Raw genomic sequence first — 25,799 nt, forward strand, 5'->3', positions numbered from 1 at the left:
CCCGAGAGGCCACTTCCAGCGGCGGGGCCAGGCGAGCTGCCCTCCTGCCCGAAACTGGAGCAGAGCCTTTCGGAGAAAACGTCTCCGTACCTCCTGAGACTTCCCATAGCTTTCCGCGTAATAGCGTTTACTTCAACGGCACGGCAAATTCTCTGCGGCAAGCGTTTTCCACAATTAGTAACTAGTTTTTCAGTTCCCCTCCCGGTTTTTAAGGGAGCTGGGACGGGAGACAGGTAGCAAAATGCAGCAGAATAAACACAAAGCTAAAAGTCTAATATGACACCGTACGAACCACGTAAACATCAGCCCATATGCAGTTTAGCCCTAACCACTTAATTTTTAATCAGCAGACCACACCAAACCGATCTCTGACTGCGTGATTAACCCTTAGCCGGGTGACAGTAGCGCAGGTTGGGACATTCAGCATCAGATGGAGTTTGTACAGCTCTCTTTGACGTTCTGCACTTGTCCCCTTATTAAGCACAAGCATTCACTAAGCTTTCATAGCTTCAGTGTCATGTTTGACTACTGCTCTCAGCTTCTTTCTGCATATTTAGCCAGTTCCCAGATTTGTTGCTCTTCTTTCAACACGTCAAAACCCTGTTCCCTCACCTTGCATGTGTTACATTACCCCTCTTTTGTCAAGACCATCTCTTCCTTCATCTACGACAGGCTCTTGCTGGGCTTCTCTCTGCCTCTATGAAAATACTGCGGGTAAAATCATCTAAGCCTATGCTCTGCCCACTGTAACTTGCTTACCCACGTATGGATGTACCTTTTATATCAAATTTAGTCTTTTTATCCTTGCTAGCACAACCCTTTTTGTTCCTTCCTATCTTTCTCCTGCCTAAACATCTACCTGTCTTTTGTCTTTCTCCTGGTATCACCCTCCTGTTTCTTCCCACTATTGCTCTCTGCTGTAGAGCTTCAGTCAGTCTCTGTTCAGCTCCCTCCTTAAAATGTATTTGTTACCTTGCTGGCACTTCCGAACAAGTGGTGGTGGTGGATGCCTTTAGCCAGTTAGATCTATGTCAATATATGCCTTTGCCTGAGCTGAAGGCTCGGTAGGTCATCTCTGCTTGGTGGGTCGGCCAGGGAACCTAGAATAGTTTCATTGTCTGGATTTTGTTTCCTTAAAAGCAGGAGAAGAATTTGTCTCAAAGATCTTGTTAGAGGATTGCTCTCCAGATCTGCACAAGAGAGACTAAATTACCCTTACATAAAATACAAACAAAATGGCCTTAATTGCCTGTGACTTGCAGGGCAGACCCACCAGCACGACGTGGCTTTATGATCAGAGGCTGCAAGTATAACCATCTCCAGTGTGAGTAAAACGGATTATGCTCCAGTCTCCCTGTGTGTTTTCTCTCGTGTCAAACACTGGCCGTGCTGCCTCACGGTGTTATTTCCCAGCCTGTCCTACCCGCCGGGGCTCGGTTCGGTAGGGCAGCAAGCACCCAGTGCCCTACTGCACCGGAGCCGCTAAGCCCAGGCTGAGCTTACAGACACCGTGGTCCCACTGAGAGCAGCTCTGCTTGAGCAGGTTCTCCGCATCATTCCCCAGAGAGCCTTTGCACCCCACCACTTGCTCAGCACCCTCGCTGATGCTGATTAAAAGGCAGAAGCATTTAGGAAAGCCATATAAGCCTCGCTGACGCAGAGAGAAATTATATAAGTAGCAGCAGCATGCTAAACTTCAGGGGAAGTCTCCTCTTTGGTTATTGTGTAGGAAGCTAACAGAAGACTGCATGGTTTCCTAGGCACAGCTACCCTTACTGCTATTTTAATCCAGTGTTGAACGTCTTTCCAGGGAGAACAGATAACAGGATACACTCGCAGACTGCGGTACTGCTGTCCTTGTGCCTGCGCTTCTCCCCAGCATATTTCTGCAATACAGTTTTAACAGTGATTGGTATCGAGCCTCATGAAAACTGGTCTGGAGATTGAATAGGCGGTGACAACTGCGTTTCTGTCCTCCCTAGACAAACTCCTGACCCAGTTGTCTCGCACCTTATTACACACGAAATCTGCTTACAAGATCCAATATCATGAGTCCATTTGACCAGACTTATTCTTTCTGTTTCGTTAGGGATTAAAATCTGTTACATGTTTTTTTAACATCTAGGGCTTTTATATTTATTCATTCAACTTCTGAGATTAAAGTATAAACCAAGAGAGACAACGTAAATTGTATTCCTTCAACTTGAGTAAGTGAAGAGAGTGACTCAGAGCAGGCTCATACTYTCCTGTCTTTTCATACCTTCTAAATCAAATTTTAGATTCCAGCAATTAATATTCTGGGTTCTACAGGTGGCTCAGAAAGGGAAATGGGACAGTTAAGAGCAGCCATATGAGAGAGAGGGTCTTAAATCTTCTCTGCTTGGCCTAGGAATTTCAGGATTCCTACCTTTTTGGTACTGTCAGTCGAAATCGGGAGTCTTCACAAATTCTGTGCAATTTCTTCTGGTCCTGAAGTTAGTATTTGAAACACAGAAGACAGCCTGTGTGACTGATGGGCAGCACGTTGTTATGAGTGCATAGACTTTTCTTTGGTGCTGTGGCATTCAGGAACCTTTTGAGTATTAATTTAGTATCTTCACTCATCTGAGAAACTGAGAAGGAAGAGAGAGAGAAATTAAGCAACATGTCTAAGACTATGCAGGAAATCAGGCCTAAACTAGGACCAGGACTTTGCTGTTCTGGTGTTTGACCCATCTAACGCCTTAACAGCAGCTCGGTGTTTGCTCCTTAAGGATTTTCACAGCCTTAAAATGCTCCTTTAATGTAATTTCAGTGTATGCAGTATTACTTTTCAGACATACACTCGTGCACACCTATCTATCTAACTTGTAATGTAATAGTATTACAGGGAATGGCAAAGTCTTTAAAAAAAAAAAAGACAACCTTTAAAAGCCTGGCAAATAATAAACAACTCTTCTTTCTTGTCTTCTGACTGATCATGGATTCATCTGACTGTGTTACTAACATGTTTTGCGATAGCAGATTGTTGACAACACTTTAGATTTAGAAACGGYTCCATTTATATTTTCTGCTTTTGGTTGAAATTGGAATACCATAATTGGCTTTTGCTCTCAGCATGGAAGGGATGTCTCTCTCACCTCTGCTGAGATGAACTAATGCAMAACAAATATCCGTTCCCTCAGTGCATTGCTACCCTTTTGTTCAGCATAACCTGTTATATTGCCTTCTAGGGCTCTTGTATCAGGAATATCGAGATAAATCTACGCGCCAGGAGATTGAAACCAGGCGGCTGCAGGATTCACAGACCGACCCTGAGGAGGATTCAGCTAGCGAGGAAACTCCATCCGAAACAGAAGCCGCAAGTACAACCGAAAGCAAAGCGGCACCTCAGATCAGTTTGCTGAGGAACTCCACCTCCCGGTTCAACTTATGGCAGGATCTTCCTGAGATCCGGAGCAGTGGGGTCCTTAGCATCCTCCAGCCGGATGAGATCAAACTTCAGGAGGTAACGAGGGAAAGTGGAGAGTTTCTTAACTGGGTTGTTCCTTAAAAGAGTATGAGTCAATTAAATAGAGTCATCAAGATTTAAAAATAAAGAAGCTTCATAGCAGTCACAGGCAAGTCTTGCTCTGTTGAGTACTTTGGTTATGTCATGGTTAGAGCTACTTATTTCCTTTGAAACTGCAGAGTGCTGTTGTATATGCTATTGTTGCTAGAGACTGATGTAGCAATGAAGCTTCTTTTCCCTTTTCTGAATGAACGTTAKGAGCAATTTACAAAGGAGGGTAGAGAAAATGAGGAGGTTCTTGCAGCAGAGCTTTTGATCCACAGTGCGGGATGGTCCTCTTCAAACGTTATTAGCAAGAAACATGCTTTCCATCAGAAATCTTGCAAGAATTCAACAGTTGACTATAATCTGTTTTAAAAGCGATGGCATTAAAGGAAAGGGAAGAGACAGAGATTGATGAGCTTCCTTATTTTTAAATGTTAATACTTGGAGTCTGTTGTCTAACAGAGAAATGGCTATTTTCTTATACARAACTCAGTGAAAAATATTGATGGGTACATTTGCATGTTAGCCATACAGTGCGGTGACATCACCGTTTGAGAGTCATGTACTGTTAATTTACATGGCTGGATCAAACAGTGAGAAGAGTAGGTGGGGGTAGCTGCCGCAGTTAATGAAAACATCATTCATGCAACARTTTACAACTGGTTGCTATTTTGGATAGCGTAGGGAGCACGAGCGCTTTGTCAGTGCATAGCACCGCACTCATAGCCTGCAGTGGAGATGAGGAACAAGCCCCGCTCAGCGTGTGCTGCGCGTTGTAGTAYGAGCAGCGATGTCTACAGGCCGGACCCTGCGAGTCCTGCTGTCCTCCTGTGCCAGGATCCCTTCCKGTGCGAACAGCCTGCCAGTGTGTCGATTAACCCTGGCTCTTGTGATTGAACCCAAAGCGCTGAAGAACTTCCCAGGGTGTGAGCAGCTGCCTCAAAGCTCACTTGGATTTGCACGATCCAAATTTATGAACTGCTTGCATATATGCATGTACAGTCCCACTCCGGTCCTGGCCAAGGCTGTGGCTTCACTGTTAYGCAGGGAAGGCCCGTTTTGTGCATCTCAGGGGTGTGACGGGCAGAGCTGTGTTAGTCACACCCTTAATGCGAGACACCGGTGTTTGTACAGGGTAGCTTAGGCCGGCAGTACGGTCTGTTAGAGTGTCAGCGTTAYGGCTGAAGGTGACCGAGATGACTTGTTGCTTTTCCTTCTTCTGTGCTGGTTATTTCCATGTCAGATTTGTTCTGTTCACCTGGCAAAACACGGTATTTCTAACTGCCAGCATTTCAAACACTATCTGGCATCTGAAAAATTACAAGCTTTCTTCTTCTTTCTGCTTCAAAATGAAGACAGTAATTCACAGAGAAACATCGGCTTAAAAGTTTGCATTATAGATTTGAAAAACTGCCWTTTCTGTTGAGTGACTTTTATTACCTGTAGGTCTTTTATGGAAAGAAAAAATCTCTGTACTGCTGAATCCCAACATTAAGCGTGCTGAATTTTCCTCTCTCTGCTTAAAYAACAACAGAAAGAAGGCAGATGGAGATGGGACAGTGCTGCCTTAAAGAAGTGCTGCACTTTCCCTTGATACTAATTTATCAGAACTGGAATTTTCTTCCCGTTTGATATGGAATTATCTGTAAGAGATTATAAAATAGCCTAAAGCCAGAAAGCTGTGAAATTGGCTGAATATTGAACAGAAAGAGTGGAGAAGACATTGGCAAGAATGGAAAGAAAGTTGAAGMAAAAAATCCCTGTTCATAGCTGAGGAAGAGAACGACACCGTTGCTGGGATGGAGCAGAGCTAAGTGGTCGGAGAAAAAGCTGTTCCTCTGCAGCAACCTGCAAAACGACAGAGACAAGAATAAGGAAGGCGAAACCTGCAAAGAGGAGGAATCGAGACATCGTTATTGGCAGCGACTGAAAATAACTAAGCAGGTCAACAACATGGGATAAAAACAAGACACAGTTGTTTTCTAGACAGCAAAACAAGAAACTGGACTGGAAGAGCGCCATGGAAGGCAATTTGTCTTGTCCCTGTTGGACAAATGAGCTGGGCAAGTGGAGTTTCAGGGGAAAAAAATGCAGCGTGGCCTGTTAGCCCGGGGAACTCAAACAGGACTCAAACAGTGATGGCCTCAGCCTCACGAGCCTTTTTCATCTGAAGCCAATGTKAGAGTAGCAAAATGYAAAATAACAACTGGAAGTGTCACAGCAAAAAAAATACACCCCAAAACACGTGGGCGAAAGTGCAGGAAAGGGAAGAACAAAAGARATAACAAAGGACGTGTTACAGACCGCAGGGGTCAGGGAAATACAAAAATTACACGGTACTGGAATAATTATCAGAAATGACTAAATCACTGATAGGGTAGCTTTAATTACCCAGACATCTGTTGAGCATCAAACACAGCAAAACATGAATCATCAAGGATTTTCTTTTAACTATATAGAAGATAACTTAATGATGCAGAATGTAGAAGAACGAGCCAAAAGCAAAGCTATTGGGGTTCTGACATGGAATCAGCGTGGAAGAAATGGCAGGCGGCACGTACGTAACAGGGGGAACAAGCGACTAGAGAGGAAACACTTCCTGTATTACATGTAATGTAGGTTGAAACAAATTGCCATCGAGGTCCTAGGTTTTGAAGAGCTGGTGATCTAGAGATTAGAAGAAGTAGCTTTTAATCAGTGAAACTTCTGATCTCTGTTCAGTTCTCTACCTTTCAGTTTATCCTTGTTTTATATACTATATAGTTTCTTCATTTTGCCCTCTTCTTCTGCTTGCTGCCTGTATCGATTTTCCTACACTGGGTTCATCTTATGTGCTTTAGGAGATTTCAGGCTGAGAGGAACTGGCCAAAACAATTTATTGATAGAAAAGTTTAGCAAAGTATTCTCAATCTTTGAACTGAGCCATTTTTCGCTGAGATATATGAGCTTTGATAAAGTTTTTGCTGGGGGATTATTTGGATTCAGGTTGCTTTGGTGTTAGAAAAAGGGGCAGAGAGACAGACTAACTGCACCTGCGTAGCCCAGTGTGAATTTGGATCAGAGAGCAGTGCTGCTCTGAAAACCTTCTTTGCTCAGGCAAGGGAGGGACCTGAACCTGGGTGTCTGCTGTGGCGACGTGGCCTCTCTGCTGCAGAGCACACTTGACTGACAGGTAGGCAGCCTTTCTCTCGTGTTCCATTTTCACAAAAACRGCCAAAAAAAAGATTTAATTTCCTCTCCTGTGTTGAACAAACCTAAGATTTCAAAGCTGTAAATTTGTTGTGAAACGTAGCTGCCCTCCTCAGGCAGACCTCACGCTGGGCTGCCTGTCTGACCACTCTTCTAGCGGGAGAAGCTCAGAGGTGCCAYGTGAAGGCAACCTGGTCTGAGAGCTGGTCGCAGCCGATGCCGCAGCATCAGCTCAGAGCAACATCCCTCCTAAACTAGACCAGCATTCCCCCTTACTAAATGGTGGTTTACAGGAAGATCAGGGCTAGCTGGGCATGAATATTTCCAATCTATATGATAAAACACCATGTTGTCTCAAGAGGAATTTAATCTGTAGGATTMCTTACTCATGGCTTTGGTGACTATAACTTTTCTCCTTTCTCTGCTATCTTCTACATTTTCTTCTTTTTTAGGCTTCACTTTTCCTTCCCTTTCTCAGTCTATCTGCCAAAATAATAAGAAATGAAAATAATTAATACTGCTTTTGTGTGTGTGACTATTAGATTTCAAGTTCATGACCCTGGGGACTGATGGGACGATGTTGGTCATGTTTCCAAGAGATAGTTTCAGACTGTTGCAGACTCAGGAAGATAATAGTGCATCAATTGACATTTAGTTCAAATTTTCTCTGGTTATTTTTGCAACTCTGAAACCAGAAGCTCATGCTCTTTTTTTTAATGACTGGTTAGAGCCAGCAGAGTTCAGTTATTCTGCAGAGATTGCATCATTATRTTGCATGGTTGGATGTTTGGTTCCAGTTGAGGAGATTTGTGGTTCATGGTTACCATTCAAAAGGGAAACAGCAGSCTGGGCTGTTTTGAATAGGTACTTGGGTACTTTGGGGACTGCAGAGGACAAACTGGATCTCMTAAGTAACTCAAGAAATTCATATCTTGCACACGCCATAGTGAATACTTCCAGCAGCATGTCCCAATCATTGGAGATGTTCTTTACTTTCCCTGGCATCTCCTTTAAGCATGAACCCCATGCCTTGACATTTTCACAAGGGTTTTGGGGGGTTTTTGTGTGGCTTACACTCTGCACAGGCCCATGCAGGTCTAGGACACACCACCACGGTGAACAACAAACACAAATGAATTTCTTTGAAGGTAGGTGCGGGGGGATGGAGGGTGTTCTGTGGCTGCAGATCAGGAAACAAGCTTATAGATTTAGCAAGTTGTCGGAGGGCCGAAAGGCTACAGTAGGGTGGCAGGTTGTGATCTTGACTCTCACAGTCACCCCACAATTAGAGTCCTGGCAGGAGAAAAGTCCTGGCTTGGAGCATCTGGAAAGCTGAAGTGTACAAGGACTTGTGGTATCAAGTTCCAGTATGTTTGGAAGGGACTTGCTGCTGTCTCAGCCCATCCTCTCTTATTCTTTGTCACATCTTTACCTGCTTCTGTTTCTCCTCTGATTTATCTTACCGTTAAGCCTGTAAATGGTACATTTAGCAGACACAGTCAGTCTCTAGAGGTGGGTTCTCACACCGCAGTGAAGCTGTTCAGACAAGCCGRGTTGGTACTCCTCCACCTTCCTCACTGGGAATCCGGCCTTGAAAAAAATAAAACATCCTTTCATTCCTTAAATGCCAACTGTTATGAGTGTACTGACCAAGTACATTCATTTCCACCCGCACCCTTTGCTCTGTTTCCCTTCTGGGGGCTGTACAGGCACAACCTCCTCCTCTGGTGTAGCAGAGGACCACCTACTTACTTTGACTTACTGCCCACTGAGAATATTTCATAGGCTGCCAGCCCACTAAGAACTGCAGTTAGCTCAGAAAAGTAGCTCACTGAGTTGTCAAATTAACTGATATTTTAGTGGCTCTGGATCTGATAACAGTCCCTCCTTAGTATGCTCATCCTCCCAAATATTGGACTGTAGCATAGTGTTGGCTGTATAACCCACATCTCAGTATCTTGGGTCCTTCTGTGATGCATAGACATCTTTTCAGGAAAAGCCCTGAAAAAGATAAGTGGAAAATTTAAAATCATTTCTTTAAAAACAAAAAGGCCCAAACTACAAAAAAGCCCCCCAGCTAACTRGCAATTTTTCCATACATGGAACATAAAAAAAAAGTCATGTTCCCATGCTGCTCCCTTGGACTTCCTCGATTCTGGCTGCGCTCAGGAGTTGCACCCACGCTGCCCAGAGGACAGAGCTGAGGTGTGGGCCAGCTCCCATCCTCACCAGGAGACAGTGGAGGAGATGTGGGCACCAGAGGGGCTTGGGCTCAAGGATCGAAGCAGCCTCAGGCTCGGTGAACTGAGACTGTCACTGAACTCCCCAAAGGTTCCTCTTTCAGTGAAGGCAGCATGGCCCAGCCCAGGACCAGGAGCCCACGGCACGCCTTCATCAAGAGATTTCTGAAGGCTGCAATGATTTTCTGCCATGTTGAAGCCCTTGTGAGAATCTTAATTTAACCTTACTTCAACTAATGGAGTCAGTATTTGGGTCAATAATCATCTGCTTTATCTATTCTGCACAAAGACAACAAACACTTATCTAGAAAGCAAGTGAGCTCCATGCGGTGATAGCTGACCATCCCTGCAGCGCCCACTGTGGGCAGAAGGCTTTACATCCTTGTCTCATTAACTTACGATTTATCTCTGAACCAAACCATTAGTTTGTCTTTCTGCTTCCCCAGACCACATCCCTGGCCCAGGGAAGCCAGGCTTTTCACCACAAGCTTCTCTTTCAACAGGAGAAGCCAGTGCTAGAACTTGGGAGATTATTTATGATTTGCTGTAATAGTCAGAAACTAGTACGTCTTCTCCCAGTCCTTGTTGAATGGGGTCAGAAGAGCGTGTGTCTGGGGTCGACAGGAACCCTCGCTTGGGCAGTAATAGCTGTATTTCCTTAGTGTCAGGGAACACAYGGCCTCGGAGCGCCACAGCTGTACCTTTGTATTACGTCTGCCCCAAGAAGCGCRTCGCACACCGGGACTGCAGTGCGCTGGCTGCTGTACAGTCACCCTACACCAAAGCTTTCCTAAAACGAGAGGGTGGACAGGGCAAGGAGACCCTCCCGGGTAGCAGGGCAAGCCGTGATAAGCAGAGCAACAACCCAGCTTTGTCATGACCTGTAGGGGGGTGGGAGAGCCCCCCAAAAGGGGGAAGGACGTGGGGGACGGTGACAAGCAAGCACGAGGGAGTCCGGCGCCTGGGGCAGCTGYGGGTCAGAACGGATGTTTACTGAGCGACGCTAGGGAGGGAAGGGAGAGCCCAAGAAGCACTTACGTGCGTGCACGCACACAAAATCAGACTGCTTATATTTCATGAGAAATTGAGAGGAAAGCTGCTGGAGAGAGTCAGGGAAGGAACTGTGGCTGGACAAATGGCTTAGGAGGGAGGCAGAAGGAGCTAGGTGGAGGGTCTCTGTGCAGTCTTGGGCCCAAGGCTGAGCGAGGATGTCTCCTTTCCTGTTCGAGTCACCGTCCTATGTAACGCAGAGCAAACGGCATTGCGTGCTTACCTCGCCCTGCACGCTGGGCCTGGAGGGGACGGTGCGGTGTCCAGGACTGCGTGCAGCACAGATGCTCCCGTTAACACAGTACGTACCTCTCTGTAAAAGTAGAAAGTACCTGCTGATTTCTTGTCTTTGGGATCCTCCCCCAGGCCATGTTTGAACTGGTGACTTCTGAAGCCTCGTATTACAAGAGTCTGAACCTGCTGGTGTCTCACTTCATGGAGAACGAACGTCTGAAAAAGATCTTGCATCAGTCTGAGGCACACATCCTCTTCTCCAATGTGCTTGATGTCATGGCTGTTAGTGAGCGGTAAGACAACTGCTGCTGGATTTTTGGCCAGCTGAACGGGACCCTTTTAGATAACCTCGTCTGTAGAGGAATGGAGGAGCTGACTAGGTGCAGTCTGTTAATCACAGCCTTTCCAAAAAGCCTGTGGACATATTCATGGCTTTCAGCCCCAGGGGCTTCTGCTGGAAGCTACCTGGGGCAGGCAGGTGATAATTAATTTGAGCTCTGGTTTCTCATCTAGGTTCCTGTTGGACCTTGAGCAGCGGGTGGAGGAGAATATTGTGATCTCAGATGTGTGTGACATTGTCTACCAGCATACGGTTAATCACTTCTCCGTGTATATCACCTACGTCTCCAACCAGACCTACCAGGAGAGAGCTTACAAGCAGCTTCTGTGAGTTCCAGTGCTTGATGCCAAATTACTTGCCAAAATTGTATAGGCCACAGATTTACCTGTAATTTGGATATTTATGAGAAAGGGCTAAGTGGTATGAAAGCAGGAGTTCCCTCTTCTTTGATTTTACACTGCACCTGTAAAAAGCAAACACAATTAAAAGGCTTTATAGTAAGGGTGTGGTGATATAGTGCGTAAGTAACATAGCAAGTAAATTCAGAGCCAGCAGTTCCCAAATGTGGGAAATATTTACGGTGTGCATGGGAACAGAGAGTTGTGAAATGTGTGTATTTTTAACCTACAAGTAGAGGCAAGAGATAGAAAGGCCAAGAACATAATCACAGCTCTCTGATGACAAGAACAGCCACTGCTTTTCCTGAGCTTCTTAGCAAGGCCTGTGACCTTCCCAGAGTTGAGAAATTATTTTCCAGAACAACAAAATTTTCTTAAAATCAAAACAAAACCAATCAAAAAAAAAAAACCCCAAACCCCAACCCTGTTTTCCTCACATTCTGGTAGTACACATTTGGGCATTACCTAGGCCTGAGGATATAATCCAAGACATTCTTGCAGCATTTTTCAAGTTTAGTGAGTCTTTTGGTCCGGTAGGAATTCTGTTCTACCAGCTCAAGACAGTGCCCTGTGAGTCTGTCTTTCAGCACGAGAATTAATTTTTCTTCAGTTACAATGTCCTGGATTTTTTCAGGACAGCCCATTGCACATGCTGCCCTGTGTATTTCCTCCCTTCTTCCCTCCTTTCCAGCAGCGGCTGCTTCAGGGGAGTGTAATGAGCCCTAATCCTTTCCTTTCTCTGCTCTCCAGCTTTTGAGGCAAAAAACACTAAGGAGCCTCTGCTGAAYTTGGCCAACTGTTCTCTTCAAATGCAGGGTACCGCAGGGTTTTCCTGAGCCAGAGGTGAGCAAAATAGCTGCAGAATACAAACAGTTTGTCTAGAGCTATTAGATAAATACTCGGAAGCGAACTAGCCGTAGGTTGGATTAACCGAGCTTGAAAAGGACCTGTTGGAGTTAGAGGAGTTCCTGGACAGGAATTTAGAGGGTAGCATTTTCTTGATCTGAGGGAGAACATAAAGCAAATGGAAAAGAACAAACTCTCTTCCACAGGCTCCAAGCTAGCACAAGGATTTTGCAGCCCTTGGCTGAACTCAAACCCTGACGTGTGTCACCGTTCCCTCCACATCTGGCTGTGTTTCTTAGACACACGCAGTCCAGTCTGCTGTGGCTCTAGTGAGTCACACAGTGACATGAGTACCTGTCACAGCAGAGAGGAACACTTACAACTTCTCTAGGAGTGTTGCGAGTCACACACAGCCAAGAGAGGTTTTGCATAGGTAGTGATGTCCTCGCTTCCGTGCTGTTCTCGCCAACCAGGACCCCAGTAGTGCAAGTCTTCCTCAGGCAGGGCCTCACAATTGCCAGGAGGTTTTGCCTTTGATGAAGGCAGCTGGAGCTTGTGAGACTGCTCTGCGCAGCTTTGCCTGCAGCCCAGCAACGCGCTCGCCTGCTGTGAACGCCATCCGGCAGGGCCCAGGAATGGCCAGGCGGGTTTCTAGCAGCGAGCCTGCTCTTCTGTGCCCTTCTCAGGCCAGATATGATTTCCATCCTCCTGCTAAGCAGCCAGGAGTAGCCAAGTTTGCGCTGTTCTGTGGCTTGTCTTGTTCTTATGACTGTGTGAATTTCATCTTGTCACAGAAATCCAACTGTTAAAAAATATATAATTATGCCACTGACTCATCTACTTGGACACACACCCCATTCACACACACCTACGCACACAGCGTATGCTGCTAAGCTAGATGTGCTACACATGTGAACCCACTACCATGGCTTGTACATTAAAAGTCTATTTTTTCCATCCCCCAACACTATAAATAGTCCTGGGTTTAAACCAAAATACACCTAGAAGCATTCGGTCCCCTCCTCCCCTCTTTTCTGTTTTTGGGAGAGGCCTGGCAGATGATGTCTCTGAGACCAGGCTGCTTTTGAGTCACCACCTACAAGGCAGAGTGACGGGCAGGGTAGCACTGAAAACCCTCTCCTCTCTGTCTTCAGCCAGGACAAGCCAGCTTTCCGGGAAGTGATATCACAGCTGGAGCTGGATCCCAAGTGCAAAGGCCTGTCCTTTTCTTCCTTCCTGATTTTGCCGTTTCAAAGGATCACTCGACTCAAGCTGCTAGTGCAGGTAGAGTTTTGCTCTTCTGTCATATTGAGGGTCTTCTGGATCACTCCCAGAACTCTCCTACCCAGCAGATATGTGCAAGGCTTAGATACAGCCGAGATCAAGCCTAGAGGTGGACGAAGCCTTTTCAAAGAATCAGCTATTCTCAACAACAATGGAAAAGTGTTCTCGGTTCCCCAGAAATCGTCTCCAAATTCATGCTGAACTTGCCACATAGCTTTTACTGAACAAAAGAGCTGAAGGGAGCTTCATGGAGCTGCTGAAAGGGGTAGCAACGATCCCATTAACCCAGTTGCCTGATGGTAGGACGTGGATGCACAATGCAGAGGGGCTGCAGGACATGGGAGCGCTCCATGTGTAGTACCCTACATCACGGTGGGTTGGACCAGGCATTAGCGAACCCTTTTGTGGCAGTCGTCTTCCTCCTATGCTTTGCCGGCATGTCTAAGCCCTGTGCTGGAGGACATGCTTCTAAGGGTGCAGAAACAGCTCGTTCCCAAATGATCTTATTGCACTCAGATTACCAATAACACTATCTGTTAGTGCCAGCTCTAGTGAATATTTTTTTTAAAAATAGGCGTCTGCCTGCTATATTCCTTTTGGATCAAATGGGATAGTGGTCAAATGGGAACAGCATTCAATGAAGTACAGGAACTAAGAGGTGAAAGTCACTGTACTCCATCACCCACCCTGTAATTAGGCTGATGGCCAGAAATAGCTCTGAGGATAGCAAAGACTTTTCTGTGCTGTCAGACCAGGATTGGAGTTAACACAGCCTTTACTCCCCTGCAGAACATTTTGAAGAAAGTGGAAGAGAAGTCTGAGAGGGAAACCACTGCCCTGGATGCACATAAGGAGCTGGAAACGGTAAGTTTGAAAGAGCTAAATGAAGGCCATTAAAAATAAACCATCATGCTCAGTTTTCTAGTAAAGACCTCCAAACCATATTCACTCCTGCAGCTGTCCCGTTGAATCATGACACTGCTTTTCAGGAGTGATTTCTTTTACATCTTCCTTGCTCTCACAGATGGATGAGTCTAGCAGCTGTTAGATGTCAGTGGTGAGGAATCCCCTGCTAACAACAGACATATATGCTTCCTCTATGGGAAAGGACAGAGAGAATATTTCCCCTTGGGGTCTTCAAGAATACAGACTGTTTTTACAGCTACCTGAAGGTGACGGATCCCACAGAGAGATGTAATTAGCTGCAGCAGGCAGCAGAGTACAACTGTGTCAGGTTTCCTCCAATATAGCACACTTCCTCCTCTGACCTAAGAAACAGCAGTTTCTTAATGAAGTGCTTAAGCCTGTGTTTAGCCCTCTTCCCGGAAGCTCGTAGGTAGGTGTGGCGTACAGGCACAATTCAGTGTGCACAACACACTGGCAAGGTGTTTGGAGTGTTTTCCATTTGGGCTGTTCCTGACATGKTCAGACAGGGTGTTGCCACCTCCGGGCTACATGTTTGAATGGTGAGGAGCTGCCAGCAGCCACGTGGGCTGGGACAGGGTGCTGTGGGGACCGAGGTGTTTGAAGCCAGCTTYATCAGGAGCTCGGAGTGTCTCCTGAATCCTGCAGTTCAATATATTATATAAGGTGAAAACTGTGGCAGAACATCAGCCTCGGGATATGGCAGTGGCTTCTGAAGTACTAGCACAAAAAGCCATCAATGGGGTCTTGGATTTGCCCTGGACTAGTCTAGGGAGTCTATGCTTTGGTACTCGCCTGGGACAAAGAAGGAGACCTTAGCAGTGATAAATACTTGGCATTACTTTGCATCTGCAGAATCCCTCGTCATGTATCTGGTGGCCCCTTGTTTTTCCATTGGTCAAAAGCCTGAGGAAAGCTGTTACTGCAGTACACAGATGACTGCAATTTCTGCCAGAGAAATACTCTTTTCTTAATCATCTGTCAATGACTCACTTGAACCATTTCATAAAATGGCTGCTTATCTGTAAATATTAAAGTTTACATGCCTAACTCCCAGCTAGGTACAGGCGTTATAACAGAGGCCGGCTGGTACGTATTTTCTCTGCAAGTGTCCTATTTGATAGGTAGGAGCTGACCACAGCTTCAGTTACTGGTATTCTGGTGGATTTTCAGTAGCAGAAACACAGCGTGCATAAAGCGGAGCTTGTTCTCCAGCATAATTTTTCTAACTAGTCAGTTCTCAAGAGGTTTGATCCTTATGAAACAGGCAGTGGCATCTAGGTTAAGGTCCCTGTAACTGGGTGCTGCCTGCACATTGGCTGTGTTTTGCCTCTCTGAGTTTGTACTCTGGGCACAGCCGGACTCTGCACCACGGACACCGCCTCCCCTGGGAGGTTTCATAGYCTTGGCGTCTGGCACTGCTTGGCAGCACCACAGCGTTTCAGTCACTGAACTGACAAGCTTTGGCTCCGTTCTCTCCTTGAAGACGATGCTGTGTGTGTGCTTCTCGTTTTAAATGTTGGGGACAAAGAAGAGAAGACGCACGGCGTGTCAGGATCTGGCAGACRAGCTGTTCCCTTTGCTGTGCAGCCAGGGGTGTTGCTTAGTACTGTCCGGTTCAATAGCTGAATGTAATCATCTGAAGTATCTTCTGATAGCTTTCAGCTGTAACATCTTCTGTTCTTTTTGTTCTTTCTCATGAGAACATAGTGCTGATGGAAAAGCCTGGCTCGGTCAGTCCCTGTTGCTGATCGGCTCAGGTGTAGTCAGCTCACACCAGGGCTGCTCCTGTTTTRGTACTGTACAGAGCCTGCAGATCACAAGGCTCCTCTAGGCTGTATCACCGGGCTTTCCGGTTCCCACAACTCACGGGCATCCAGGTAAAACAGACATTTCAGGCCATACTGAAGATGTGGACACTGGGGAGGAACACCAGYGCCCCTCTGGCATTCCCAGAGGGTCCTACAGCCCCGGCATGTCTCTGAAYACCCCCTACAAGCTTCAGATTTGTGGTGCAAAGGGGAGCTAGACAAGGGCCCTACAACTACCTTCTCGTTCTGCCAATGCAGCGTTTGCTCAGTTGTGGCCACGTTTGAACCACTGTGGCACAGTGCAGCCAGGAAATAAGCAAATAACACAAATCTCTACCAGTGCTGTTTTCCTGAAAACCTTAAGGAAATACCCGGGAAGACAGCGCGTTAACATCTGCCCTTTCCCCATCACGGTCAGCCCTTTCCGTGYTGTCCATCCTCACTTACCTGCTTTGGCCATTGGAGGTAAATCCCACTACTCTCTTCTTTTCCCAGGTGGTGAAAGCATGTAATGAAGGTGTCAGGAAGATGAGCCGAACAGAGCAGATGATCAGCATCCAGAAGAAACTGGAATTTAAGATCAAGGTATAAGCATGGGCTGGTAATCCCTGCAGAGAGTGAACCAACAGCATCCGGGCATTGTGCACGCCTACACGCTCGCAGTAACCTGGTCACGCTCCTTTTTGTGRGTGTGCGGCGGTGGCAGGGCCCTGCCTGGTCTGTGCTGTCCCGCTCCAAAGCTTTTGAAGGGGATGGCGCCACCACGAGCRGGTGTCCACACGTGCACCACGATGGCGGGGGTTGTATGTGGTCTCAATGCACGTGCAAGGCAGGGGCCGGGGGCCGTCCTGGAGCCAGCTGTTTTGGGTTGTGCGCGTGCAGAGGTGTGACGCGCTGGTGTCAAACCGCCTGGGYGCCTAGGGTGGCTCCTGCTCCAACACTCAGTTCTGGCTCTTACCGCTCCTCAAAATGCAGCTCAGCTTTTGGCTATCATTTTACATTACAAATGACATTAAAAGAAGATTAAAACTACAAAGTAAAGCACTTCAAAGCTGGAAAATACCAAAATGGAGGCTGTCACATCATTTTAATTCAGCCCTGTATGTATGCATTCTGTAGTCTCTTAATTACCTGCTAATGCTCTGTTCTGGCTCCACTCACGTAATGACTCAATTAATCAGTATTTAGGGAGTCTGAGCAGATCTCGTTTAATAAATGCCAGGAAACTCCAGGGCTGAGTATAAAGTTGCTGATTTTTTTTTCTCGAGTGTTATGGGGATGCTCCTCAGATCTGTGCGCTTAACAAACTTTAAGGAGCGTATTTAGCTTCCCAGCAACCATTTTATGTAGCTGAGTAGCTGAAACACAAAAAATTTGAGACTGCTTGTTTGGAAGGCCCCACTGGGCACCCAAAAATTTGATTTTTCCAGACTACATTACCAGTTTCAGGGCGAGATCACAGTTCACAGGATGGTGCCGGCTTGCAGAAGCCACACGGCTGCCTTCCTCTCTTCTAAAGCCGAGGCGGTAATGACAGGCAGGAGCTGGTTCGTGCCTGCAGCAGGTCTGCCCTGGGCGCTGGCACAGGCAGGGCTCCTTGGAAGAAAATACTGTGACGTGAAAGACTGCGCCACAGTGCATATGATGAACCTGGGGCGGGAGCGAAGGCGGAAAGGGCAGCAGTTATGCTGATATTTTCCAATATTTCAGTCATTTGGCTGGAAGTGAAGTGTTTTTCTAATATTAGATGACCTTTGTGSTGGGGTTCTTGTTTTTAACTTAATTATTTATGTGATTAAAATCCCCGCCAAAGTGCTGGTGCACTTTGATTGCTTGGACAGAATTGGATCCTGGCTGGGACAGACCTAACCAGTGGGAACCTGTTTTTTTTGTAGCCAAAAGGCCAAATAGAGGTTTTGGGAGGCTGCAGCGTTCCTGATCAGAAAGGCTCAGCGCAGCTCATCAGCTATGGGATCCCACAGGGTGGTTAAATCCAGCACTTGGCACTTGAGCAGCCCCGTCCTTGCTTTGGCATTCGATCGTGCTCGGGCCCCTCAGCTGTGGCCCTGCCCGAGCTCGTCACGCTCCGYGCTGGGCTGAGGAGTGGATGACAGCGCGCCCTGACCTCTCTGCGCTGCTCTGGTCCCTCCCTGCAGCACGAGCTGCGGTGACGGGAACTCGCTGCCCTTCCTTCTGCGTCTCCTGTTGCTTTCGGCATCTCRACCGCGTAGCCCGTGGGGCTTTGCTGCTCTTCTGATCTTTGCTCTCTTTCCCTCGCGTCTAGTCCGTGCCCATCATCTCGCACTCCCGCTGGCTCCTGAAGCAGGGGGAACTGCAGCAAATGAACGGTCCAAAGACATCGCGTACGCTTCGTACCAAGAAACTCTTCAGAGAAATCTACCTGTTCCTTTTCAATGACCTGCTGGTAATTTGCAGGCAAATTCCTGGGTGAGTGCAAGGTTCAGGTGGCACACGGAGCGCTTCAGACGTCCTACTTGCCCATGGGTTTGTCAAAGCAGTGACGCGGTGTCCCCATCCTGTGCCCCCGGGCACTGTGCGTCCTAGCCTGGCCTGTGCATCCTCCTTCAGTCAGCAGTCACCTCGCCTCTGAGCGCAGCTGGTGAGCAGTTGCTGCTCATGGGTGGCACAGCTTTCCCCAGCCCAAACTTCACTGCAAGTGGGACTTCACAGGCTTTAGGCCGGGTCTCCCAGCAGGGTACGTGAGCACATATCCAACAGCTTCTGCAGAGCAGCGGTGAGTTACATCAGCTGGTGGGCTGAGCCGAGAGTGCTATCTTCCTGTCAGGCAGCGGGTTTTTTTTTTTTTTTTAGTCATTGCTAGCCTGAAAAGCCGCTCAGATTTAGTCAGTTAAACATCTAAGAAAGCAGGCCAGAAAGTCCAAGCGGCAGGAAGGGGTATAAGTTTAGGCCTAAGGCTAGAGATTGTATTTGGCTTGGTGTAACCTGCCTCAGGAGGAGGAGGAGGAAGTCATTCCTCGGACCATGTCTTGTGCAACTAGAGATTAGTGAAATACAGCAGCACAAGCAGCCGGGTCCCGGAGAACAGCACGCTCTTTGTGGCGTTAACTAGACTCACCGGTAGGGAGCATCTCACCAGTCCAATGTTTCTAATAAACATGTCGCCGCAGTGTCTGTACGCCTAAAAATTGCCTCTGTGGCAGCTTACATCCAGAAAACACAGAGGCGTTTTACGAGCAGGAATGAATTAAGCCTTACAGGCCCCTTTGAGGCAGCACCATCTGTGTTTTGTACATGGGGAGCTCAGACTCAGAGCAAGCAACTTGTTCCAGGCCACGCGGGATGCCTATGGCAGAGCGAGGAGAGGGTCTCTTGCTGTGCGGTGGGGTTTTGTAGCCACCGGCCTATCCCTGCCTGTAGCGGGACGCCTTTTATTCTTCCTGCCGTGCAGAAGTTCCCATTCTGTGTCCCCAGTACGCTTCTGGGTGGCTGAAGCCAAACTCTCCTGCAATAACTGCAGAATTTTCCTAATCTTCCCTTTAACCTCTCCCAGGGACAAGTACCAAGTGTTCGACTCGGCACCCCGGGGACTCCTTCGGGTGGAAGAGTTAGAAGACCAGGGGCAGAGTTTGGCCAATGTCTTCATCTTGAGGCTGCTGGAGAACGCAGACGACCGGGAGGTCAGCTACATGCTGAAGGCATCGTCCCAGTGAGTACGCTGCCATCGCCCCACCAGCGCTCCGCCTCGCGCTCTCGTGCGCCCTGCCTGCACGGGGACCGGCGCCAGGGCTTACCAGGGTCAGGCAGGCAGAGATCCCCCGGCAGCAGCTGGGCTTAGGCCATTGCCGCCGGCCCTCGGTGCCTTCCGCAGCCAGCCCCCATCCTCAGCAGCCCTTGTGCTGCTCGGGGCCTCCTCGTCTCCCTGGCTACGGGTTTTTTGGCTCACTGATTTTTCACTTCAGGCTCCAGCAAGCTCAGACTGGGCAAATGATTCAGCTGCGCTAACCCAGACGTGGTTGTTTCGGAGCTCAGGGCCTGGCTTTTTCACTGGTCTCAGTTTCTTACCAGCATCTGGTGCAGTATCTGTACTGTATAGGTGTATTGTATAGGTGTATCTGCACCATCAGCTAAACAGCTCCTGGAGATGATGCGTGCCCTCAGCCGGATGCCGTTTTGCCCTCAGGAGGCCAGCGTTTGACATCCGCATCCCTTAACAGACACCAGCCCCGACTGGGATCCTTGCCGCGTCCTGCTGCAGGCCTGGGGCTGCGCCCTGCCCCCTCGCCACGGTGCGGTGCCTGGATGAGGAGGCCAAGCCTGCAGCACGGCAAGCAGCTGCGTCTTCCCTCCAGACACGTGGCTGTAGCTTTGCTGTACTGAAAATAGAGACGTCAGTCACGTTACACGGGGCAAACGCATTTGACGTCCGTGAGACTGAGCCGTGCAGAGACTGATAAACCAGGCCAGGGCTCGGCTCGGCTCGGGGGAGGCAGTTGCATTTCTGTGCTTCTGCGTCCTGCCCTGTCTGCCGATCGCCCCAGCAGGCGCGAGGTCCGGCACGCGGCTTGCCAACGGGTCTCTGTGTGCTGAGACACGGCATAGTGACTGCTGAAGGCTGCTGTTCCAGAGCTTCAGGGATGCTCTGGGCACGAACCGGTGGTTTGGGTGAAGAAAACCGAAGAATTAATAGAGGGAAATGGATGCCACGCGGGGATTGGTGCGTCTGGTTCGCAGGGCTGAGAGGAGCCAGGGGCTACAGGGTGGATCCGAAGGGCGAGGAGCCGCGTGCAAGGCTCAGCCTGCAGCCGCGGCCGCGACCACGACGAGATCCTCGGTTGGTCTGATCTCCGYGCGGCCCCGCTCAGCGCACAGGCCCTCGTCCTGCACGTCTTGGTGGCACGAGGGGCCGCGCTCGACAGCGGCCGCAGGGGGATCCGCTGGTCCCTGGCGCTGCGGTTCAGCCTGAAGCACGAGGTGTTCCCAGCCCCGCGGATCAGCCTGTTGGCACGCGTTCTTCACGTCTCCCTTTCAGGCCTCTCTCCTCCCAGAGGACGCTCCGGTGGCTTTAGATGTGTGTCAAGTTCAGGTTTTAAAACTGCCATCCAAGGAGGCAGAAGCTTCTGGCTCCCTCAGGGCCGGGGCGGAGGTGGCGGAGCTGCCGCTCGAGGCAGAAGCTGCAGCRCGTGGACACGAACTGCCCCGTTTCCGAGCAGGGCTGGAGGAGGCCTCGAGGGAGCGCCGGCGCTTGGGCTGCTCCAGCGCCTGTGAAACCTTCAGCCTCCTGCTGCAGGCAGGGTTTCGCGTTTAATAGCGGCACGCTGGATCTAGCGGCGCGTTCACACGGCTCTGTCGGCTCACCCGCTGCCAAGCGAGTGGTGCCCTTGATAGCCTGCAACGTTAGTCTGCAAATGAACTCATCCGCTCTGCCCTTGAAACGTTCCCACACAGCAGCTGCGGGAATAGATGGTTCCTCTAACTGCGTTTCCCCAGGAAAAACAGCTCCTGTTGATCTCCCGAGCCAGGAGCTGCCTTTGCTGCCCAGGGCTCAAAGGAGGCCGGGCCGCTCTCGCTGCCGCCGGCCCTCGGGAGCCGTGCTGCTCCCCGGAGGCAGGCAGACCCTGCTGCCCGCGGGGACCTGCACACCGGGGCCATGGCACGAGCCCACGGACCGGCACATCTGCCCTAACCTGGGCCTTCCCCTCCACATGGCCACCAGGAGAGTCCCCTGCGGGCCCAGCGTCGCTGGCAGGGAACAGCGTCCCCAGGGGAACAGGCAGGGAAGGGCTGGGAGAGGAGGAATGAGGAGAACAGGGCTGCCTGGGAGATCCAGGGTGCCTAGGACTGTCTCATGCTCACAGCCTCGKTTTGTCTTCCCTGTCCAGGAGCGAGATGAAGCGCTGGATGATTTCGTTAGCCCCGAACCGGAGAACCAAGTTCGTTTCATTTACATCCAGGCTTGTTGGTAAGAGACACGACGCAAGGCCTGGGGAGCTCTTCGCCCCTGCCCCAGAGCACCTTCTTGTCCCCCAGTCTCCTCTCCCCGGGCTCCCCTCGGCTTTCCACCACTGACACCGCGCGTCCCTGTGCCTGGCCTTGACCTCGCTCCCCTCCAGCCGGGGCTGTGCCAGCGCTCCCCATCCCTCCCAAGCTGCTCCTGGGGTGCCCGGCAGCAGGAGACGCGCACCCAGGAAGCTGCTCACCCACGCGCTTCTCCAGCCCCCGCAGCTGGGGCGCCCCTTGGCCTCCACGGCTCGGCCAYGTTCAGCTCCACCCGCCCTCCAGGGCCCTCAGCCGGTCGGAGGGGCCGTTTGCAGAGCGTTACACCCACCTCAGCCCTGCGGTCCCGCCGCGGCTCCTGCCTGCCTGTCCCTCACTCTTGCCTGTCCCTCGGCAGACTGCCCGCAGATCCAGTGCGTCCACCCGTACGTGGCCCAGGAGCCGGACGAGCTGTCCTTGGAGCTGGCAGACGTCCTCAACATCCTGGACAAGACAGACGACGGTAAGGGCGAGGGGCCAGGCCTAGGGTCCCTGCCGGARGACAGTTGGGGAGAGACCCCGGCATTGCAGCCAAGGGAGTTGCTCCCTCTCCTGATGCTCGGCAAAGCCACCCTGACCCTACCCAGGGCTGTTCTTACCTTGATGGTGCTTCACATCCGCCTGGTGCCGGTCCCCACGGCACGYGCTTTTCTGGCTGGGAAACTCCGTCGCGTTGGGTGTCTGCCGGGGATCGCTCCTGTGGCGGCAGGRAGAAGCTGAGGAGGATCACGGGAGGCAGGGCGTCTGCTTTTTACTCGCGTCCCTTTACCCAGATGTCCCAGCACGGTGCTGCGTAGGCAAGCTGGCCTCCTGCTGYGTTTACAAGCTGGGCCTCCTCCAGCGCAGGCCTCCGAGTCGCTAAAGGCAGCTTCCCGAAAGCACCGCCAGCGCCGGGGCGTTTTCACACGCAGCTGTCCCAGCGCGGGCGCAAGGGCCAGGCCTCCCCGATTTATCCCTTTCTCTGTCTCTGCCCAGGTTGGATATTTGGGGAGCGTCTGCACGACCAGGAGAGGGGCTGGTTCCCCAGTTCTATGGGGGAGGAGATCCTGAACCCCAAAATCCGAGCCCAGAACTTGAAGGAGTGCTTCCGGGTGCACAAGTCGGATGACAGCCAGCGGAGGAAACTGGGTAGCAGGAATCGCCAATGACCGCCGGYGTCCCCGGGAGGCTGGAGCGCCTCTGGCTCTGGGCGAGGGCGGAGAGCGGAGGCTGCCGGCCAGGAGGACGCGGTGGCGCRGGACCTGCTGTGCCAGGCTGAGCACCCCTGAACAACCAGACTCTAGCTCCTGGGCTCCCTCCACGCTCTCCGCAGCACTGATCCTGCCCGGGAGACCAGTGCTTCGTCCGGCTCAAATAACCCCTTCCCAGACGTGCTGCAAAGCTCCGGAGAGCATCGCCCGGGCCGAGCGCTTGCAGCTACGCCTGAGGACGCACCTCTGAGCTTGGGGCTCCCCTAACGCTGCGCTTCAGGGGGCGGAAGCAGGCGGGGAGCTGCCTTGCCTCATCTCGCAGAGGCCATCGGCACCAGGGCTGGGACGCGTCCCCCAGGAATCCCGCTTCCCAGCCCCGTCCTGCCGCGAAGCCGCGGGGCCCCTTCCCGAGGGTCGACCCTCTATCCGCTCCCAGTCAAACGCTCTCAAACGCCCTGAACGCAGCCCCGTGCCGCTCAACGCCCGGCCTCGCAGCCCCGACCCACGTTGCCGCCCTCCTGAAAGCCTCGCAGCACATCGGGGAGCTCCCAGAGCAGCACCCCCTCTTCCAGAGCCACTGCCGAGGACGGCGCTACGGCCTCCCTGGGCTGCCCCCTGCTCGGGGATGGAGCGGCCGCGCAGGTCTCCGTGTYGGGGCCGCCGAGGGACACCGGGAGCACCAGCGTGCCAGGCGAGCAACCTGCAGCAGAGACCTCGTGCAAACTGTTTTCACACGTCTCTGCCGGGTGCGAGGTGGGTCGGTACCAGCCAGTGGGGCTGCACGAGACCGCTCGAGCCGAAGAGGCGACGTTAACCCCGGAGCCTGTCCCAAGAGCGGCGGGAAGGCCCAGCGAGCGCTGCCTGCATGCCTGCAACCCCCAYTACCTAGCTGTGTGCACAAGCCGTGCGGGTGAACTCCGTGCGCAGGCTCACCTCCGTGTATATAAGCAAACCCTGTCGCCAGCAGAGCCGGATGATCGCTCCCGCCGGTCGTGGCACTGAGCATCGCATGAAGCCCAGGGCACAGCACCGAGACCGGCCGGGGGCTGGGTCGAGCACGAAGCACCGCTGCGGCAGCCGCCTGCTCTTGGAACAGTCCCGCGCTTGGCCACGGCYGCGGGGCCCCCTCTTGGCTACAGCCGCGGGCAGGCTGGGCTGCTCCTGAGCTGCAGCCAGCGCCGCTCAGGGAACYGCGGCTATTCGGCACCTCTCTGCAACGCTGCAAAGGAGTCTTCCAGGCGCTGCCTGCGGCCCGCGCCGCCGCGCGCACAGGCCGCCCGCCCGGCAGCACGGGGTTGTGCTTGAAGAAGGGACGGAGAGCAGCCCTCTGCCGCCGCAGCCGCCTGGGAGGGAGCAGCACCGCCGCGGCTGCCGGACGGGGGCTGGCTTCGGGGACGGGGACAGGTTGCAGGTGGGGTGTGTGATGTGGGGAGGGCGAGCAAGGCTGCGGCTGCCCTCAGGCCTGTGCATCCTGGTGCCGCAGCCCTGGGACAGTCGGACCAGCATCAGCCCTGCTGCCGCCCCGCGGCTGTACTGCCAGGAAGCGAAGGGAGAGCTAAGGGGTTTCACTCCTTGCGCCCTGCTTGGTGCCACCACCACAGCAGCGGCAGCACGTGGCAACAGCCTGTGGGGCTGTACCTGCCCCAGCCGCCTGTAACACCCTGGGCTGTCAACGGGAAGGGCGCATGTGAGCCAAGGGCTCCCGGCCTCCCACCAGCACCCAGCCCAGGGCTGGGGTCCGGGAAGGGGATGCACCCCAAGTCAGGCCACCCCACAACAACACCCCACAGCCACTTTTCCGAGTACAACCGAACTTCCAGCTCAGGGTACAGACCTTGCAGTGGCTGCAAATTCTCTAATGCAAAATGCCAGGGAGCTCCAGCTACAAGGAGCCCTAAGGCTCCCGAGAGGTCGGCCCATCCCCAACCCTCTGGCTTTGCAGAGCAGCAGCCAGCCCAGGCCCTGCGGCACCCACGGCTCTCCGGGGTGTTTCTCACYGTGCAGGAACAGTCGCTCACCTGGCAGAGCACGTTACCTCACCGGCTGATCGCTAGGCTGATCCAGATGTCCCGGGGCAGAAGGACTCCAGGCTGCCCCGYGACCCACCACCGAGCCCCAGGACTCGCTCCAGGCCCCTCTCGCTCTGCTGGGACTTGTTACTACTCCGAATCCCAGGCACGAGCTGTGCTGTTTTCAGGCACAAGTGGCAGCCAGCGCCTTTCCTGAGACCCAGCCCCGCACGCCCCCGTTGCAGTGGTCTGAAGGGTTGTACAGGGCCAGGCCTGGGCCCCCGCGCGGCCGGCTGCCTCGGCCGACGGAAAGGACCTTCTCGTTGTCTCGTTTTCCTTGTGATGAAATACAGCTGAGCAAGCCAGCACCAGCACAGCGCCTGCCTCTTCTTCCTCCCCCATGCACCTACCACCACTTCCTCGCAGTTGGGTGAGCCCGGGCAGCGCAGGGGTGGGTTACATGAACCGGACACCCTTCCCCGAGGAAAGCTGCGTGAGACGGTGCCTGACGCCATCACAGGCGGCCAGCGCGGGACAGGCGCTGCCAGCTCCGAGCCGCCCGCCGCGGCGGGTCCCGGTGCTCAGGGCACCCGGAGGGCCTCACACCAAGGAGCGCTTGGGGAGCCGCAGCCTTGCTGCCCAGCCTGGGGGCTGGAAGCAGCATTTCCCCCTGCGGAGCTGCAGGCGGGCAGACGCACGGACACGGGCAGGGGCAGGAGACGGGCGGGTGGTGG

At 51.7% G+C, this 25,799-nt stretch overlaps 1 protein-coding gene across 1 annotated transcript in view; it reads left to right on the plus strand.

Moving 5' to 3' along the window:
• The window catches only part of NGEF (neuronal guanine nucleotide exchange factor), a 38,509-nt gene extending 15,033 nt beyond the window's left edge, over positions 1 to 23,476 (plus strand). The window contains exons 3-13 of the mRNA XM_026080066.1: positions 3,160 to 3,487; positions 10,381 to 10,541; positions 10,762 to 10,914; positions 12,987 to 13,116; positions 13,906 to 13,980; positions 16,347 to 16,436; positions 18,136 to 18,299; positions 19,384 to 19,539; positions 21,713 to 21,792; positions 22,225 to 22,329; positions 22,842 to 23,476. Of these exons, the coding sequence (XP_025935851.1) occupies positions 3,160 to 3,487; positions 10,381 to 10,541; positions 10,762 to 10,914; positions 12,987 to 13,116; positions 13,906 to 13,980; positions 16,347 to 16,436; positions 18,136 to 18,299; positions 19,384 to 19,539; positions 21,713 to 21,792; positions 22,225 to 22,329; positions 22,842 to 23,014 (1,615 nt within the window). The 3' untranslated portion in view covers positions 23,015 to 23,476. The remainder of the gene's footprint in view (positions 1 to 3,159; positions 3,488 to 10,380; positions 10,542 to 10,761; positions 10,915 to 12,986; positions 13,117 to 13,905; positions 13,981 to 16,346; positions 16,437 to 18,135; positions 18,300 to 19,383; positions 19,540 to 21,712; positions 21,793 to 22,224; positions 22,330 to 22,841) is intronic.
• Positions 23,477 to 25,799: the final 2,323 nt, after the last annotated feature.

The sequence above is a fragment of the Apteryx rowi genome, unplaced genomic scaffold, assembly GCF_003343035.1.
Source record: "Apteryx rowi isolate R43461 unplaced genomic scaffold, aptRow1 scaffold_51, whole genome shotgun sequence".
Taxonomy (NCBI): Eukaryota; Metazoa; Chordata; class Aves; order Apterygiformes; family Apterygidae; genus Apteryx; species Apteryx rowi.